Source organism: Charadrius vociferus, unplaced genomic scaffold (genome assembly GCF_000708025.1).
Source record: "Charadrius vociferus isolate BGI_N301 unplaced genomic scaffold, ASM70802v2 scaffold662, whole genome shotgun sequence".
NCBI classification, from domain to species: domain Eukaryota; kingdom Metazoa; phylum Chordata; class Aves; order Charadriiformes; family Charadriidae; genus Charadrius; species Charadrius vociferus.
This window is the reverse complement of record NW_009647412.1, coordinates 479,111-499,326: the sequence shown is the minus strand read 5'-3', so window position 1 is coordinate 499,326 and position 20,216 is coordinate 479,111. Positions and strand designations below refer to the sequence as shown.

The 20,216-nt window shown below is 42.5% G+C and overlaps 2 protein-coding genes across 2 annotated transcripts in view; one reads left to right on the top strand and one right to left on the bottom strand.

Moving 5' to 3' along the window:
* Positions 1–9,154: 9,154 nt before the first annotated feature.
* Positions 9,155–18,763, bottom strand: SCPEP1 (serine carboxypeptidase 1). Its single transcript, XM_009880230.1, has 12 exons — positions 18,647–18,763; positions 17,615–17,704; positions 16,561–16,716; positions 16,000–16,074; positions 15,695–15,767; positions 14,652–14,689; positions 14,340–14,468; positions 12,743–12,827; positions 11,822–11,935; positions 11,023–11,160; positions 9,344–9,507; positions 9,155–9,220 (listed from the first exon to the last, which is right to left on the bottom strand). Exons 1-12 carry the CDS (start codon positions 18,719–18,721, stop codon positions 9,155–9,157), a joined length of 1,203 nt encoding a protein of 400 aa, XP_009878532.1. The 5' UTR covers positions 18,722–18,763.
* Positions 18,764–19,920: 1,157 nt separating this feature from the next.
* COIL (coilin) overlaps positions 19,921–20,216 on the top strand; it is a 6,230-nt gene continuing 5,934 nt past the window's right edge. Inside the window, exon 1 of the mRNA XM_009880239.1 lies at positions 19,921–20,072. Coding sequence (XP_009878541.1) covers positions 19,921–20,072 — 152 coding nt within the window. The remainder of the gene's footprint in view (positions 20,073–20,216) is intronic.

The following is a 20,216-nucleotide window of genomic DNA, read 5'->3' as shown; positions in this document are numbered from 1 at the left end:
GGAGAGGTGCGAGAGCGAAGGTAAACGTGACAGGGGAGAGGGACAGTTTGGGGGCTGCAGCGAAGGGGAGTTTCCCTGGGAAGGAAAATCGACGCGTGGAGGGGGGAATGGGGCTGGGGGAGCGAGGGAGGCAGGGTGGAGAAGGAGAGCACGCTGCCCCCGAGCTACAGGGGCATAGCGGGCCTGGCATCTCCCGAGCTCCTTTACCCACTGTCACAGACCCGTTCGCAGTCCCTTCACTGCTCCATACCTCCCCGACACCCCACATAAAACACCAGCCACACTACAGTTGCTCCTGAGAAAAAGCCATTGTTCTGAAGAGGTCCAGGGCAGGGGAAGGAAAGCGCAGGGTGGAGAGTTAAGGGGCTATTAAGAAAAAGGAGGACAAGCAGAGCTCCCCGCTCCATTGCGTTCAAGTGACCAGGCAGAGCCCTGCGGAGGCACTCCTGGTGGCTGTGTTTGGCTGAGGACAGACACTGTTCAACCACACTGCAATGAGACATAGCTGGTAATGAAGGGATGGGCCTGCCTTTGCAGGATTCCTCATTAACGCCTTCTGCAACTGGTGCGCTCCACGGCTGGGTTTTAATTTGATCTCTCTGCTCTGTCCCTTTTCTTTCTGAGTTTTTTGGTCTGCTTTTTAAGCCCACAGCCGTGACCTGCCAGAGGGAAGACCAGGAATGGTTCTGCTTCCTGCATTGTGCCTCGGCCCAGGACTGATAGGGAGCATCTTGGGGAGGAAGGAGCACCGACTGAGTCAGGCTCAGGTACTTACTGCCTCTGCCAGCACTTCTTTCCCGCTGTGGTTGCTGAACACAGGTGACCATCCATCACTGAGTGATGTTCTGTAAGTGATTGATAAAGCTGTCAGTCTAAAGGTTTTGAATTGAGACAGTAGCCATTCATTTGCTTCTTGCCATAAGAAAGGTCCCTATGGCCCTTAGAACTCTGAAAATCCCATGATTAGAGCAAGCTAGTCAAATTCATCTTTTTTCTAGGAACTAATAGGAGTGTTCTCGGGAACTTTTGTTTCCTTGAGCACAAGTCTGTCTTCCCTTTTATGTGCAAATTCAGGGTTCCGAAGAGGCTGACTTGACACCCCTGTAGGCTGTAAGTCAGTTGTCAATCAATGACACAGTGCCACTAGCAATACAGCTCCCCACATATCCAACTGCTATAAGGAGCTGGTTCCAGAGCCCCTGCCACCTTGACCTTCCTTTAGTTTTACAACAAATACAGAAGAGTTCTCCTCTTCCCTTACTGATGTATGAAAGGGTTTTTCCAGACTGGAAAAAAATCAAAGTGCAGAGATCAGATGCGACCCTCGGGAAGCAAAGAATTTATGAAGAGATGTGAGGAGATCTAAAAGAGAAAAGGGAAGCAAAATATTTGATCAGCAAACTTCTCTGAAGTTGTCTAGTTGGAGCAGGATTCTTAAGATATGAGGACATTTAGCTTTTATCTCGGGACCCCTGAACTCATCTTCAGGTTATGCAGGGATCGAGCTTAGCACATCCCTCAGGGGCACCTATTCAAAGTATTCAAAAATCTGTGAGCTGGTACCCCTCAAAGTTGTGGAAAGCACACCTATGTGAAGTTAGCTGCTGTTAGTCTAACTGCTCTGAAGTGGAGTTCAACCCTTTCAAAGCCTCAGAGCACATCTGTGTCATTGTCCTACCTTGTTTGCTGAGATTGCTTCAGAGCGCGTCCTTGCACCATCTGACTCACCTCTCTGTGTGCAGGTGGGCAGCTGTACAGTCCCAGATAGGGAAGTGGAGTCACACTAAGTATTGTGGGGGGGCGGGAAAGAAGGAATAGACTTATTCCTGTTTGCCATGACCAGAGGAGGAATTCCCACACCTCAGAGGGGTCATGGTTTGTCTCATGGCATTTGGTTAATTTCCACTGGCTCTCCGTTATCTTCTGCTGGACAAAGGAGGATCTTGGTCTAGATATGCAAGTAAGTGGCAACATAGATTTAGACAAAAACTGTCAGCATTACAATCTGTGCCATTCTTGCCTTAATTTGTAAGCGGGGGGAGGGGGGAAGCTCCAGGTATAGATGCTACAGTTTGGGGAGTTAGTACTGAAATCTGAGAACTGCCACAGGCAGCTTGAGTGCCAGAGAGCACTGGAATCAAGCTGATAGGAGAGCTGAAGAGGCTGTAGAAGCTGTCATTGCAGACAGCTGAATATTTTGAGCAAAGATCTGACACCTGGGAGATGATTTGACAGCACTGAACACAGGAGAATTGGGATGTGAGATGCTGTCAATAAAGGTCCAGAATCTGAAAGCTGGGTGTGCCCCAAGTGTGGTAAAGTCAGGACACTAAGCTAACCATGTGCCACACACTTGCTGGGCAACTGCACTAGCAAGGTACAGTTTGTAAGGCTGAATCAGGGCCTATTTTTATTGCCAGTGGATGTAGCTGGCATTACTCTTTGCTGATCTTTTCCAGTTCTAGGTAGAACATGTCTGCGAGTACCAGTGGGCTATTTTTCCTTACTGGTATATCAAAATACTTGTTTAATACAATCCGTGTTTAATCAGAGATGTTTGGCAACTTCTTAATTTGTCTCAAGCACTATGTGGAATAAATCTAGTTTTCTGAACCTGAAATATGACTAGTGGTGGTGCTACCATATTTGCCTGTTCAAGAGGAAACGTTTCACTGAATACCACAGGCCATGGCTGTCATTTGCAGGATTTCTTTACAATCAGATGCTTTTCCATCAATGTCACTTCCACTTACATATTAAATTTTAATCTGGTGTCAGAATAACATCTAAGGACTGCATTCCCCAAGGCTGATGACCTCTTCTACAATTCTGGTTGTGTTCCAGCATAAAGTAGCAACATCTTGAGACCCAGCTTCTCAAAACAGCTTCTTAGCACAATTTCTCTTTATAGCATACATAACGTAACCCTCATTGAATATTTGGCTTCTAATAGTCTTCTGTATTTTGAATTAAATTCTGTTTTCCATTGACTACAGTAGCTCTGATTAGCAACATAACAGATGTGCTGCATCAGTTGGCTGTTCTCTTTAAGTATCATAAAGAACACGTAACACGCAGCAAGAACCAGCTTATTAATACTCTTGCTCTGCCTGAAAACTTAAAATATTACTTAAGAGGTAATGGAGTTTTCACAGGCTAGCTTAATTAGGTATGGCACAGAAGCAAGATACTTGATGGTTTTACTGCTATTTTTCTCTTATCTTTTTTCTATTACAAAAAGTTAAACAACAGCAAAAAAACCTTGCAAATTTTGGGGAAACATTTCAGAAAGCAAGGATCTTCCTTTGAAATTTTCTAGTTGCTAAAGGACCTCACCTTGTAAAAGTTTCAGTGATTTAATTTTACATAGTATGAATGCTCTTGCTCGATTTCAACAGCACTCTTACCAGATTATGAATTAAGTATGTGCATCACTGCTAGATGAGCCTAGCTAGACAGCTAACTACAGTTACTTCAGCAAACACACCAATGCCTTATGTGTTTCTTCTCTCAACACACATACTACCCTCAGAAGCCTTGATCAAAAAGTTTTAGGATAGGCAAGGAATACAACACTTGAAAAAGAGCGTGCCTAAGTACAAATCACAATATCAAATGGTATGTTCTGGTTAAAGCAGGCTGATTTAGTTGTTACTTGCAGCTATAAAGCCTTGTTGTAATTGGGGTTGTGTTCACAAAGACCAAAATATCTGTTCTCATGAAGTTATTTTTAAAATTAAATGATCGCCTGTACGGGTTCATGCAAAACCAGTTCCACTGTGAATTCATAGGGTCAAACTCATGTTTCCACGTGCTGACCAGGTATTTCCAAGGAGAGCACAGGGAGTCTAGCTGCCTATGCCAGCATGTTCCCATGGTATTTGAAGGTCTCCTTACTCCACCAAGCGGTCAGCCATTTCACTGCACTTTTGTCACCAGCCAAGAGAATCTGTTGCTGGCCACCTTGCGTAGGGCACCAAGGTGAGGCCACTGTGGTTGATAAGAAAAATCATATGTAAAACAAAGGTGAATTAATAGTATGGGATAAAGCAAGCTTTCTTCCTGTTCCAAGAAATCCCACAGTCCTCCAAATGCCCTGGACCAAACCTCTCTTTTTGGTACATTGCAGAAGCCTCCCTACTGCCTTCTCTTAGGGAAAGGACAGTACCCGTCAGCTTTTTTCTGATGAGCTCTAAGCAGTTGGGTAGACTTACACTTGCCTCAGATTATAACGTGCAATGGCATCTGGCAACCTCCTGAAAGCATCAATGGTACTAGAAAGCTGCAGCTAGACAGCTGCCAGGCCCCTAGCTCACTTCTCTCCCTTAGCGCTTTAGGAAGAGATCTTCACTCCTTCACAGGAGATTCTGGGTACAATGAAATGTTTAAGACTCCGAGACAACCGTGTAAAAAGGAGACCTAGTCAAGTTATTTTCAACTTTACCCCCAAAAGATCTGTCAAGAGACAGACAAACATTCCTCTCTGGCTCTAACAAGCGAATATTAGCAGACCCAAGCCCCACATTCTTGAAGGGAAAACCTTTTTTTTTTTTCCCCTTTCCCTCCCACAATTCATTAAAAAATAATAAATAATTCTAGCAAATCATCTAGCAGCTGTGTAAGATTGAGGATTCATCAGCCAGTGTATTTTTTTTAAGCTAACTCACCCATAACACAGTATATGAACTGTTCAGTAAGTTACCCCTTACTGCTTGAAATAAAGTTTCTAAAATTTTGCTTATTTTGTCCTATGCAAGATGGACTACACGACATCTGAATACGCGCGTTCCATCTGCAGTTTTATTACAGCTGACTACAAGAATGTAATTCCCAGATATTCTTATATTTTCAACGAGATCTGGGACAGAATAATAAAATTAGAACATGATATACCATACTGATGCTAAAGCCAAACAATGATTACTTGTGTCTCCAAACAGATTGTGTGAGCTGAGTCCAAGTCGGCTGACTAATGGGAGATAAAGGACAGAACAAAATTATTTATGCAAGAGAATGTAGGTGTGGCATCATTACTGCTGTGACCATCAATGGACCAAATTGGCTGTGGGGCTAATGGTGATGAGCACAGTCTGACTGTCTCAAAGACAGACCACAACCAACTTGCTTGTAGAGACAGTCCTGAAAAAAAAGGACATTTTAGGAACAGAGAAGCAATTAGAAAAGCAGCTTAACCAGGCTGGTTCTAGCAGCCTTTATAATTGCCTTCAAAAATTATTGTGGTAGGCATGATCAAATCTACTAACTACAGCTTGCAGATGGAACTATTCCAGCTGTCTCCTATGCTTAGATGATTCACAGCATTTTAAAACTGATACAGTATTCATCACAGTATTCACCTATAAGTTTTCATACTGAGACTGAGGATAAAAATTAGGGGAAAACAGAAATGAGCTCCTGGATTTGAATCAGCTTCAGCAAAAGTATGATTTTTGCCTCCCTGCCATACAGTCACTCTGGCCACCTTTGTTCAAGTCCCATATGAATAGCTCCCTACTATTTCAATCACCAGTCACAGTTAGAAGAAAACATCCCCCCCAGACAGTGACTAGAATGGTATATTTGCTTCTCCACAAAAGCTAAAGCTACTCCTTAACTACCATATCTATTATATAGCAAATACCAAAACCAGTTTTCAGAGAAACGCTGCAAGGGTGAAATGTGCTCTACTCAAATTCTTACTATTCCTTCATCACTGTCTGCGGGTCAGATAAATTACTACTCCCTTCCTGAATCCCTTCTGGAAAAATATGAACGTACCCTGGAGTTCACAAGTGACACACACAAATTGTGCTGCCATACAGCAGAATGCTTACAGGATAATAGACATAACATGACAATGAAGAAGTGCTCTGAGATTTCCATCTCGCCTCAGCACACAGATGTTTTTCTTTTGTTGCAGCTTTGAATCCAGAGATAAGCAGATGTTGCAACATTTCAAATTGTTCATCTTCTGAAAAAAGGTAACTCAACAAATAGCTACGTGCCCACCATTAAGCCTCAAATTTTAAAGACATAAAATTGATGAGCTTTATGTGCTAAATTCCCTTTAGAAATAGCTTATGTGATTCACTTTTCCTACAGCCAAAATATTCCACACCAGATTAGTTGCAAGTGTTGTGCCTGCACAGATACCCCTATGGTGGCAAATGGGGCAGATCTCTTGCCTCCTGTGTTCATCTGTCCACAACAATCTCAACGTGTCCAGCATAGGAACAGCTCTAAGTAATGGACCAAAGGTCTATCTATTCCATATCCACTGCGTACCAGTGACCATGAAGTGCTTGTACACACTAGTTCAAGGCACAGTGGATGCATCCAGTGACCTTTCCCCATTATATCCTACCAGATCCAGCAAAATAGAAAGGAAAAAGACAAAGACACCTGTTTATTACATAGTGGATAACTTTTAGACTTCTTTCTCTGGCATAGAAATGGTAGAGAGTTATAGAAAGCCAAAATGGTTCATACTGAAAAGGCAGTGCCGAATTACTGATTTTTTAACAGTTGGATTTGTTTCTGTGAAAATTATTCTGAACTGATGGTGAGCAAAATAAGTCTGTGGCTCTCAGGCTACCTACGCGATCAAAGCCTGCAGCTGCAGAAGATGAAATGTTGCGCTGTTTTCTTTTGACTGGTCCAGCATCTGTAAAAAAATCCCATTAATATTTAGAATGATTCATCCTAATGGATTTGGCAAGCGACAACCCTTATCTGGAAATAGCATACTGCATGAAATCAAAAAGGACAAAGTATGTCATTGCTAATCAGATACACAGCAGGACTTGAACTCCTTTCAAAGCAACCAATTTCTTACAGCATCTGCTGGACAGGTGACCTACCTTTGTGATGATATAAATCTGTGACACACCAGTTACAAAGTTTTTGGTGAAATAAAAGGAATCTTCTCTGATATTAAAGAATTGCTGCTTTTTTTTTGTTTGCATTTCAATGGACACTGTTTAAGAGCCTATCTCCATAGGCAAGGGTGTTTTATTTTAACATGCTTAGATTTGGCATAGCCACTAAAACCAACAAATGATTACCACCAACTGTCTTGAAACCATCTTTTTCCTTGTAAGCCATCTCTTTGCCAACAAAAAAACCTGCAGAAGCTAAAACAAAGCAGGACAAGAAACAGATGTCTTGGGCCTATCACTGAGCACACGCTCTAGGCAATTTGAATGAATGGCCCATTTGATAAGGAAGCGTAAGAACAGCAGTAAATGCTGCTTTCTGGAAATACCATCTTATCAGTTCTTTCCCTCTATCGAGCCCTACAGTACGAGTTGTTTATGCACAATGCAAAGCATTGTATATAACAAGATGCAGGACTACAAGCCAACGCAAACTGCCCAAGCTCAGACATACTTGTTTGGCAAGTTATATTAAAATATTCCAAGAATGCAGATTTACACACCTCTAGGACCCTCCTCTTATTCTTCTTTGTCTAGTGTTCAACCAGAAAGAGAACGGAAACAATTGCTGGTTTCCTCCTGCCTAGCCATTCTGGGTTGCCCATCATGCTCTGAAGAAGTACATTTTGCGCAAAGGATGGGAGGGGATGCAGTCCCCAGTGCATGTGCTCCTCATCATGCGATGCAGTCATGGGGGACAGCACAGTCCTGCACCCTTCCCTCTCAAGTGTGACTGCATCTGCTGCCATTGGCAGGGGCTTTACACCAAAAAGTCAAACCAGAAAAGATGTGATTTTCAAGCAGCAAAATCAATGTGGTGCCCAAGAGAGAGGAATAGATTAGACATATTGCATTTATTGAAAAATGTGTTTAAAAAAATCTGGATTTGCATTGCTAAAGTTCTCAAAAACACAGTTCAAGCAGAGAATATGAAGAAGGAAAGCAATTATTAGGTGCCAATAGTCCAGCTGCTGGGTGATTGCATATGTGTTTACACAGCATTATGCCTCAGTCCTTGCTAAACCAACAGGATCAGATATTTCATGACAGTTTCTGTTGCGGGAGTAATTGAGGGGCTGCTATTTATTTAGGGTTCTGGCAGCTGGAACAAGCTGTTGTGCCTCCTCTCAGACACCAATAAACAACAGTCACTTTGTGCTCCAAAGCAGAAGTCAAATGATGTCTGACCAAATCTCTTGAGTGTGTGCTATATAAAAAAAAGTTGTTTCAAAATAATAGGTCTCTGAAAGACTTAAAAAAAGCTCTAGAAAAATATAGATCAAGATATTGGGTTTAGCTTGTATATCCTTCTCTTAAACACTGCTGTTATCTTTCATAATTATGCTATTATTGCTCAAATAATACTCTCCACTCTCCAGGCTAAGCTCAGAAGGTTGTAAGAGGCTTCTGTCCATTAGGACTCTTCTGTACAAGAAGAGGGTATTAACAGAGCTCCTGCTTCAGCATACAAGAAAGCAGGAATTCCTGCTCGATGTGCTTTAGGTGTTACGGCTAAAGGCAAAGTTTGAGTAACGGTCATTAAAGAGAATGAAAACAAGAAACAAATGGTCAGATGAAAAAGGTGAAATCATCCTCTGGGGGGCGTTTTTCTCTCTCCATAGCACAGGAAGCCTGAAGAATCTTGGAGCCTAACTCAGACACCTGAGCAAGATGAGGTGGACTGTAACTCCTCTAGGGCAGGTCTTCTATCCTGGCATCTCCATGTCTTCAGCTTGTAATCCAGCCAAGTGACTCAAGCAGAAGCCTGAGAACAAAGGAAGGAACATTCCATGGCCTCATGAAACAGGTTAGCTCTCTGAGAGGAACAAACAGCAAATCTATCAGGACTCAAATCAGTTTTAGTCTTGATGTGTGAACAGAAAAGAGAGCATTCAGGGAAGGGCAGCTTTTTACAAGAGCACAAAATCCAAGTCAAAGGTAAAGGCTTAGAGCTAGTGGTTTATGACAATGGACCTCCCTCTGGAAGAGTCATTATAAACACTGTCAAGGCAGCAAATCACAGCTTACAAATTCAAAAGCAACAACTCATTAAAGGAAAAAAAAGCCTTTCCATAAGTGCTTGCGCACATTATCAGCAAGGTTAGAGAGGCTATGTGTCCAAATGGCCATTGTTCTTCCTGCAGCTTATTATTCTGGACTCACATTCTGCAAGAGCACTGACATTCGACAGGAAGCCGTACTAGCTGGCCTCCCCTTCCCTAGTGCTGCTGTTGGGTCACCATCCTGACCATTTTCAGTGCCATCTCTCCTTGATCAGACGGTACCTAGCACAGAGATGAGAGCACATGGTAAGCAGCTGCTATAAGGAAGCTGGCAGCAAGCATATATGAATCTTCAGCTTTCTCGCTGACAATGGTGCATCCCACCCCAAGATGTATGTTATTTACCATGTGCCCAGCCTTAAGAATCCAGAAGAAAGCAAAGTTCTCATAGGCCTTGTGGAAAGCAGCTGTCTCAGTGGATTCTGGAGACACATAGAGTGCCTTCCACCTTTGCTGGTTGAACTGGTTCAAATTAGGCCATTTCAGTTTCCGGATCCATGCCTCCTGGCCTGTTAAAGACAAAGAGATATGCTTGATTAATAATACTGACATAGCAACTTGGAAGTCCCAGTTCAGCTGCATGCCCACTGTACTAGACACCAATAGAGCAGAGTTAACGGAAAGTCTCTGTATGCTCAGATTCTAAAACCAATTTTGCTATGCCTAGGAGAATGACCAAGGCTGCATTGAGGATAAGCTGGAAAAAAAAAAATATGGAGGGAGAAGGGAAAAAGCAAACAGTGCAGAGGTACATGAAATGGACTTATGATTGCACAAGTTGAACATGTGCCTCTAGAGGCTCTGCAGGCCTAGAAATTCTGACATATTTTGCTTTACTCCTCAAACACCATGAATGTTCTGCCATGGAGATGGATCAGCCACACCAAGTCCCCCTCTTGGAAATCAGAAGAGACACTGCTTCAGTGTTTGTTGCAGTCACTCATCAAGAAAAACCTGGAAAGATTTTCTGTTTTCACATGCCTGCTAGAGAAGGTGGAAGTTAAGACAGCAAAAGGACAAATTCCAGGACACCAACGGAGACAAAGCTTTAGCCTACTTCTGAACTACTAGAAGAATTTACATTAACTGCAGCTCAATTTTAGCTCAAAATGTGATAACTGGAGCACCGCTAACTGCTAATGTGTTTTGACAACCGAAATACTGTTTCCTGATTTATTGATTGCTATGTTGTTCATTGAAGGGCATCTGAATATCTAAGTGGGCAGAGACAGACAAAGGATAAAACTTTTCATAACATAGGAAGACATTTATGCAGTCTGTGACCACAGATTATTTAAATCAATAAGAAAAGGTGAATGGAAGAAAGCAGGAAAGTCTCTCAGCAACACTTGGCCTGGCTCCCAAACTGCCACTTGATCAAGCCTGCATCTTGCAAGCAGCAAGGGACAAACAAAGCCCTTGAGTGGCCAAGACATGCAGGTGCATACACATGTTACTGAGCAGCAGGTGTGATCACTCTTCAACTGCACCCTCCCTGATTAATTACCCTCGTTCCATCTCACCTGGCACCATGCTCTGGGCTGCAGAGCACTCAGTGAAGGCTGCCCTGTATTGTGCACAAATCTGTAGCAAGATATGACCTTTGCCCCAAAGAACAGGATCTTCAAGACACAGCAGGAGAAGAGAGGATAATCTCCATATATTTATTCATCTGTCCTCATTCTTCATTTATGAATGACCATACATACATACATATGTGTCTATACAGAAGAATTAAGTGAATTATTATCTACCTACTTACTTACGGGCTTCACTGAAACAAGCAATTATTGATGTTGCAGATCTATTTCCCAACAATTTAATGGAGGTAAAATAATTGCCTCTCTCAGAGGGATGTAAACAAAGCATACTAAGAGCTGCTCATTTATGACTGTAATATTTAATCGTTGCCAGTTAGATAGGAGATTTGCACAGAAGACTGAAGAGATCCAGGTTATTACGGGCAACTTCACATTCTACTTGTCACGTGTTCTGTTCCCAACTCCAGTCAAGAAGTCCCTTACCCATGGTGTCAACAATGAGATCCAGCTGCCCATTATAGACTGTAACATTGACATTGGCTGCCAACAGCTGATCAACAATATCAATGACAGGCTTCATGAAGTCCTCAGCCATGTTCTCAAAGACATCTCTGGACTGACCTGGTTGGAACCAGAAAGAAGACAAATTTTAACTGATGAAGAATGTCATCCCCAAGCTGAGACTGAAGCAACTGGCTAAGGGTCTGTAAATGCATTACATGGCTACATAAAAACCAGTTCTAGCCCTAAGCAGCAGCCCATGATTTATCAGTCTGAGGAATGAAAGAGAACCAGAAGGCAACCATGCCTCCACTGGAGCTCACACGCAGTATTGTAGCTTCTGGCTCCTATTACACACATACAGGTTGCTGGCATCAGTCCTTTAAGGCTTCCTTTCTGTTTTACACCCTCCCCTCCACACCATACAGTATGACATGATACCAGATTTCTGGCAAAGAAAAACTGATGGGAATTTCAGCGAAATTGCACAAAAGATAGAAACCAGCTGCTGAGACATGGAGGGTGTTCTTCCTCCCCCTGTATTTTTAGCTGCTTGACTAAGGACCGATACAAGCAGCAGAATCAGAACCAGAACCACATCTGCTCCCACAGGCCTACCCCATTACGTGTTCATTTCTGAGAATAAGTCCTCTTCTTAGGCCCAAGGATAAGGACAGTTTAATGTGACTGCTTACTACAGTAAAGTATCTTCCCACAGACTGAAATACTGTAAAAGGCAATAATGTACTTATTAGATCCACACTAGCAGACAGTAAAGTACCTCCCCACTTCACACAGTCAGGAATAATTTTTAGCTTCTTTCTGATGGGTCCATTCATCAATTCATTTAAGCTCTCCTTATGCATATTTTTGACATGGCGCTGGTAAAGTCCTACTGAAAAAGAGAGAACACACTTTGATTAGTGGCACATTTAAGGCAGTCATCCTGCATAGATAACAATTTTCAGCACTACCATTGTGGCCAACAAACTCTTTTCTAATGAAAATGCAACACCACAGAGAGAGATTTGCTCACTTTTACTAGAAACCAGTGAGGTAAACCCTTATTTAAATTTAAACTATCCATTTCTACTTTTGTTTAACACAGCCCTTTTTCAGGGGACCAGGTTCTGCTTTAGCCACTTGGTACAGACATGATTTTCTCTCCTCAACAGACCAGTTATTTTTGAGCTGCAACACTACTTTTGGGAGTTAACTGTGCCACTCACCTTCCAATAGAAAGAGAATAGAAAGAAGCCAATAGAAGGAGATAAAGAGCTTGACAGAAACTCTATATATGTGTTTTTCACACTGATGCATAAACATCATAGAGCAAAAGAGACTATTTATATTGATGAGACATTTTTGTGTCCCAGCTTGAAGACAGAAATGAAAGACATTAAGAGGAAGTAACTTAAAGGCCATAAAACTGTGTCATAATTATACCGACTACTTCCTTGGAATAATTTGTGCAGGATGTATAGGTGGAGGTGTAATCTATAGAAGGGTTGTTCCACATTCCTATTTATCCCTATTTATGCAAGAGCAAACAAGTTCCACTCTGGAGAATACCAATATCCTTTGGATTTGAAGGCCCCATTTTAAGGATGTGCTAAATTGAGGCTGTTCCCACTATCAGAGTTGAAGGTACGTGAATGCAGACACAGAGCCTTGGAAGCTCAAGTAATTCAATACAACTTACTGAGACGGACATTTTCTTGTTCATTTGATTTCATCTCTGGAACATCCTTAGTCATGATGTTATAAAAGTTCACGTTGTCTGTGTTCTGAAAACACAAGATCATTTCAGTAACACTGCAACAAAAACGTTTCTCAGGTATGAGGAACAGACTCTCTTCTGAAAAAAGAGATAAGTAAGTATTAAATAAAGGACCTTGTGACCTGCCACTTTACCTACATGTCAGGAAGATACTTATGGAAAAACTTTTGTTCTGCATTTGCTTTGAGAAGTGGGGAAGAGTTTTCTCAAGTCTGTATTGTTCACACATGGGTTGTGCCAGAGATATTATTTACTTCTCTGAAACGGATGTGAAGCTACAGGAAGCCTGACACCCTGCAAATGACTGCAGATTCTCATTACTCATTGTAGAGAGTTGCAACGCCAGATGATGCTTTCAGATGGTCTCTTCTGCTAGATCTAGTCTAGCCTGACGCTGCCTCTTGCTCAACAACCTCCCAACCCACAAGCCTTCAAAATCTCAAATGCTTCCTCAAGAATGTGGCAATAGGTATCAGCCACCCCTTTTTTGGAATTGCTGACATCTGGACAAGTCCAAGAATTGTGGAATGGCAGCTGTGACGCAGACAGCGGACTGCCTGCATCCAAAGGATGTGTAATCAGTGGTGCCATTAGAGAAGTTACTCGAGATTCCTGAAGACCTGCTTTATTCAATTTTTGCATCTTTAAAGTTCTGATGCATAGGTCAGAAATCAGCTCGCAACAGCAACCCTAGAAGAACTGAAGTGCCTGCACCCTGACAGCAATATTGCAACTAGGAGGAGAACACAAGGAGACTTCAAGAGAAAGTCAAAATGGGAACCACAAGTTCCTTCCAAACACTAAGAAGTGAAACCAACTATGTGCACGGCACTGTCAGTTATGAAACAAAACAAAACAAAGCAAGAAAAGGAAGCAGCTCAAGATTAGTTTTTCAGTTTGAGAAAGCCAGAGCCTTACTTGTACTAAAACAAAACGCAAGGAAGAGTGAGATTTTGGAGTAACCCTTCAACAGGAAAAACAAGAGTAAAACTTTACCTATCTGGAACTTCCTAAATAACGTGATGCAGTAACCCACAGTAACAGGACATAACTTGAGGTTCCTTTCCATCCTGTGCACTTGTTGCAGTTCTTTAAATAGAGATCTATGCTTAACTTGAAATTTGTGTCTTGCTGGATATGGTTTTCAATATTCAAAACAAAGCTTTCAAGGAGACGTGGCTCATTTAAGTTGAAACTGGGTTCTATAGAAATCGGTGGGATTAGTTGCATGCTAAAAATTAAGCATCTATTTAAGTGATGTGCCAGGTTGAAACCTTGATGCAATACTGCAAGCGCATGTGGGTTGCCCTACCCAGTACCTCTTAGAATCACACAGTGGTGTGCAGCAAACCAACAGCTCTTTTACACCAGCACTGGGATAAAACATATACTGGCAAAAATGACTGGGCAGGGGGTTGGAAGATTCATGCCAACCCAGTACTCATAGAAGGAATAACCTGAAATTGTGTGCCTCCCCAGGCACCGGTTAGTTATTAATGCTGGTGAAAGAAGATCTCACCTCTTCAATGACAACTTCAGCCTTGTCCCAGAGCTCAGTAGCTAGCCCATATTGATTTTTATTTATTGCATCCATTATTTCTTTGGCAACAGCAGTCACCTCTGCTAGACCATTATCATCCAGGAGAGACTGGAAGACAAACACAAAGGAGGACAACTTTAATTATAAATTCACATTCATTTTTTGTTAACAGTCTCCATGCATTTGAGATTTTATTCCAGCTAAGAGCTAACCTTAAAAATCAACATCTATTTCTACTGTATGGTAGTACATGTAATCAGGTGAGGACCAAGAATTTAAGAAGGTACTTACAGTGCTGTAAAGGTAGGGCCCCCAAGACAGCACAGAGTCTAAAGAAACAGAACAAATTTCAAACATCTAAGTTTTTGACATACAATTTCCTTTACTTTTCTTTTATTGTAGCAAGAATGATTGTGACAAAAAATATATGGAGATGAATTAATCAGTAAAATGGTACTGTCAGCTCAATTTAGCCCAAAGGTTATGTACCACAGAGCAGATTCTTTACAAATTCTGAGACCCAGTAAAAGCACTGCAACATCATTAACCCCCTAAATGTTAATCAGTGAAATTTATTTAAACAGACGTGTTCTTAGCAAAATGTTCTCACCCCAACACTGCAGCACATTGCTAGAACATGGGGGGAGATCTCACGAGTGAATTGGCATTGACTAAACTGATCTGTTTGCAAGAGTTACAGGGGGAAGAATCTAGTTACAAACCAAAACTGTTTTATAAGTTTGTTTATAAGGTCTCAAGGATCAGCTGATCCTAAGACAGACAGGAGTTTGCTTGATACTGTCCCATGCTGCAGAGAATCTATGGAGCCTGCCCTTGCAAATCTCATTGAAGGACCAAGGGTCCTTTAATTTGTTTTTTGTCCTCCACCAGACACACACCCTATCTCTTCCAGGTCTTAGAGCACATCAGCTCCTCAGCACAAGGTCTTCTAGTGAAAAGAAAGATAAAACCTCAGTTGCAACCTTGTGAATCATTTGGTGGCCACATTTTAAGTGCAGTACTCTGACCAAACACCTCAGAGGCTGTAGAGGTGCGTAGGGACATTTCACCACCACCCCACTTCAAATGAAAGTATGCTCCTCACTGACTTTGCTCTCTGACTTTCCATAATCTAGATACGTTCTAAAGGTAGATTCTTCAATCACAGCTTGCAATGTTGAAGTATTTCTTTTTGATTTACCAGACTCAATAGAGATTTAATTCACTTACGGCAGGGCTGACATTTTTGACTCTAGGTACCCATGGAATGATAAAAAAACCCAACAAAACAAAACAACAACAAACCACCCACAGTTTGAGGATTTTAAACATACCCAAAGGAGAAATCCATGAGTCTCCAAGAGCAGTCCCCATAAAATTGCACTTTATGGTCCCTTCTTGAACAGCCTTGGTGAATAAGACAAAAAAACCAAAAACAATCAAACCACACAAACACACACACAAAAAAAATCAACTTTTAGGTAGACAGTCGTGACTCTACAACCAGTTTTCTTTAAGTAAAAAAACATAATTAGCAGTCTGAATTAGGCAACAGGGACAGCATATCCCAGGAAATACAAGTACTTGTAGAACACCACATTTTAAAGTGGTAAGTGAACTACATCCTCCAACTACTTACCTTATGCAGCTCTAAAGCAATGCCAGCAGCCATTTTACCTCCATAAGACTCAGAAAATATGTAGAATGGGATGGTCTGAAGAGAGAGAAGCCACATGATGAACCCGTTGGACAGGGGGCAGAAGATACCCCCAACTGCCACCCACATCCCACAGAACCCAGGCATTGGCTCTTCATCTCTCACTATCAAACTCTGGATTTTTTTCTGATTCTAAGCTGCAGATAAGATTTCCATAACTTCCTGGTGTAATTACCCGGGCAAATTTTGAAGCGGGCATTTCAGTATTTTGGAACTAGAAACGGATGTGATCCTAAATGCTTCTCAGACTGCATGAGAGACAATAATCCACCCCGCTGCTTATCTAACTAACACCAAATTCAAGGTACCACTTCTGAATTGTGGGAAATAAGAGGCGTTGGTTATACCTGCACTGACTCCCACCAAATGCATGCTACCTAGTAGAAAACACTGCCCATCTGGAAGGTTGTTCACTAATTCCTTTTGAGATCTGTTTTAAAGCCAAGAAAAACATGGTTCTAACCAAGAATTCAATTTGCTTACCTGGAATTCTGTTCTACATGTGAAGAATTCTCCAAGAAATACCATCATATCAGAAACTACTGTGGTAAGGTTTTTGGCAAACAAGCTACAGTCATCCACGTAACTGAATCCAGTGCCCACAGGATTATCCACAAACAAGACACTGGCTGCCTGCAACTGTACAAGCAGAAAGAAGATTTGTATGAAACCTCAGTTCAGCACCAGCGCCTGAGGTTTAACTGAGCCACTGAATCTCTGTCCCTAAAAGAGACTGCAGAAAAATAAGGTGCAAGTCCAAAACAGGGAATGATACAGGTGATACTTGTCTGTCAGTATGTAAAATAAGATGGATCTTCTTTTGGGTTGCTGGGCTTTTGTGAAATTGCTATAACAAATGCCATAGTTGTACAGTTACAAATGTACAAATAAAATCAATAGATCAGCACACAGATAGCTGGCATGGCTCAAAGCAGTAAGGCTCACAAATAAAGAGGTACAACATAAGGTCTTTCAATTTGCCCAATCTGCAACAAGAACAGCACCCAAAAAAATCCCAGTGATCCAAGGGCAGATCACCCATACGATGTAGAGAACTCCAGAGGAGTTAGACTGTTGGTAGCTCAGAGCACAAATACATTTCATTGAATAAACTTCCACCTTCATAGGCAGCTGTAATTTATTTTCCCTTGAAGGCCATACTGGACTTGTCATTACGAGCCACTGGTTATACGTTGCCAGCCATCCAGAAAAACCTCTATGACTGTACGCAATGGAGCTATGATCTGAAATAACATCTTTCTAGAATTTCCCTGCTCTCAGTTTCCCAGACATGTGCAATTCACAAATCCATGGAAGCCCAGACATATTCCATCAAATCACATTAATAGGTCTATTCTTCAGTTCGTAACAAGGGTATTCTTATAAGCCATTTCATTAACCATACTATTTTAAGATGAAATATCATAATTCTATTGAATATTAAATGAAAACTGTTCTGTGATGATAGGAATCATCTGCTTACACAAGCAACAAACATTTTGTGGTCAGTAATTAGAAGCTGAACTCTCTACTATACCCAGGTTGTATTTCTTGGTTTCATTTCTTTGTCTAATGGGCCAATCTCTTCAAAGTTCCCAAATCCACAGCCTGAAGATCCCGGACCTCCCTGTGGGGAAATACCAAATGACAAATAGGTTAGAAGACAGCATGGTATAGATATGACAGATAGGAGAAAAACAAAAGCAAGCCAGTATGTAGAATGACAGATTGTAAATTCAAAAAAATGGCTTTTGCACTACATGTTAATTTGCAAAGAAGGCGTTCTTCCTCATTGTCTTTCATTATGTGTGCACATGCCATTTCTGAAAGCAAGAATTTAAACAGAGAAGCAATTACCCACTTGTGAAAGTATCTAATGAGTTGCATGCTATGTGAGTGCAGTCTGAAAACTCTTCCCTTTATTCCCTTAATGCGAATGCAGAAGTTAGTTGTCTACAGAGGTTTGCAAGCCATTAGTTTTATCAGCATATACAGCGTGTGCATTTCATGCTGAAGAAATAACCCAGAAGGAAAAAGACCAAGTCATCAAGTGATTATATTCAGCATTAACTTCGGAAATGTACTGCTGGAGGTGAATGTGGAGCACACACCACTGCCTTTTATCAAACTGTGATTGAATGGGACCAATCTCTAAATAATCAGAAGCTCTCTACTTGTTTCCATTTAGAAGTCTTTCTAAACCTCAGATCATTTTATCTACTCTCTCTCTGAACATTGTTTAGACTGTAAGCTGTTCAGGAAAAGAGCTGTGACGCTACAATGTACTTGTAGCGTCTGGCACAAAAAGCACTACTCTTGTATAAAAGATAAGAATAACCTCTGTTTCTGCAATTTAACTTGACGGAAGGTGAGCCACTGAGGGCACCCCACAACTGCAGAAAGATATTTTCATTATTTCTTCCTAACCTGAATACCTGACTCACAAGGTGAATCATTTAGAATCAGACAATTTTGAATCCTATTTCTGCAGAGCTGTAAAATACCTATCAGACCGATAGAGGCATGGATGGAAAAAATTATCATTTAAGTCTCTTTCACCAAACCTTACCTGAAGCCACAAGATGAGAGGTAATTCTGTGAAGTCTTTGGTTGGGTTATTTGCATAGTAGAGCCACCAGAACATGTGCGCCTTACTTCGAACTTGCACATATCCCCACAGCTCTTTGGGCTCTTGGGATTGCCTCAGAACTACACCTTGGGGGCAGAAATAAAAATAAAAACCAGCTAGGTAAACAGGCTCAGCTTTGAGCTTTCCACCAGATTTGTTCCAAAACATTACATATCAGTCTTGGGTGTGATAATTAGAAGTGCTTACATTAAAAAAAACTTACGATAAGAAACCTGCCTATACTTATACCCACACACATAGCTGACTTATCATCAATGAATGAAGTTAAGTGTGTAATTAAGTGCTTACTTAGCAGGGCCTGACCTTACAGCGGCTGCCAAAACAGCAGCCCAATAGCTACGGTAATATTTTCTATCAGGGAAACATTTAAAGTCTTTTCAAGGCCTGGGCTGAACGCACAGCCCCACCAGACACGATGGAATAACACACGTCAGGGACAGCAGGGCTCCCTCAGGGATCCACCACTTTGATCTTCGTCTCTGGGAAGATCAAATCATTTTACAGCCCCCAAGGAGAGCAAATGCAGGATAGGCAGAAGGTGCGCTTCTAAATGAACCCAAGATCTAATCCTAAACTCAATTAAGTCAGTAGAGTCTCATCAACTTAAGCAGTTGGTCTATTCTGCATCTAGGACAGACACTTTCCCAGAAAGTGGCCCTTGAAACTACATCCCTTAACCTTCTCGATATGACAGAAGGCAGCAGTCCACCGCAGAAGCAGCAATAAAGCTTTTTCAAGCCACAGCCTTTGCCGCTCCACAGGACACAGCGCTGAACAGGTTCTGTCAGTGTGGACAATGTCACACCTTCTTGATCAGCCCTCACTGCGACAGCGGTGACACCCCGATATGGCTGCTTTGCTCCTTGCAGCCCCTACCCGCAGGGTCTCACACTAAAACACTATGGCCGGGCCTGCGCTCCCGTCAGTCAGCCGGGATCAGACAGCTCCGTGACCAGGGAATCACAGAAGGGTTTGGGCTGGAAGGGACCTTAAAGGTCACCGAGTTCCAGCCCCCGGCCCTGGGCAGGGACACCTCCCACCAGACCAGGCTGCTCAAAGCCCCACCGGCACCTCGTGTTTACGGGCACGCTGGCTTACATGGTGCTTCGTGGTCCTTCGCAGGTGTCAAGGGGGGGAAAAGGGTCTGGGGGCGTTTTGGGGAAGGGCAGGTGACAGCTCAGGGTGAAGCGGCGATGGGAAGTGCTGCCGCGGTTTGCGGCCGGCCTCTCCCACCCGCTTCCCCCAGGGCAATCAACCGGGGCCTGAATTTCCACGTTCCGGCTCTGAGATGGTTCCCTGGGAGCGCAGAACCCCGTCAGCCGGGTGGGAAGAGACAACTCCAAAGGTCGCGATAGTCCCCGGCCGAGACATGGTGACAGCCCCGGCCGGGGCCGCGTGGGACGGCGCACAGGCCCGCCCCGAGCTCGACCGGGGTCTCCACCGCCCTCCCTCAGCACCGGCGCCTTTGCCGCCGCCCTTCGCCGCGTCC

Bases quoted from the DNA above. Each gene is read 5' to 3' on its own strand.
- SCPEP1 (XM_009880230.1), bottom strand. From the start codon at position 18,721: ATGTTCTGGTGGCTCTACTATGCAAATAACCCAACCAAAGACTTCACA. The intron at 14,690-15,694 runs GTATGTTTAAAA...CTGTTTCTTTAG, and splicing joins CTCATGGATTTCTCCTTTGG to ACTCTGTGCTGTCTTGGGGG. The intron at 9,508-11,022 runs GTAAGGGACTTC...TGTCTTTAACAG, and splicing joins TCTCATTGTTGACACCATGG to GCCAGGAGGCATGGATCCGG.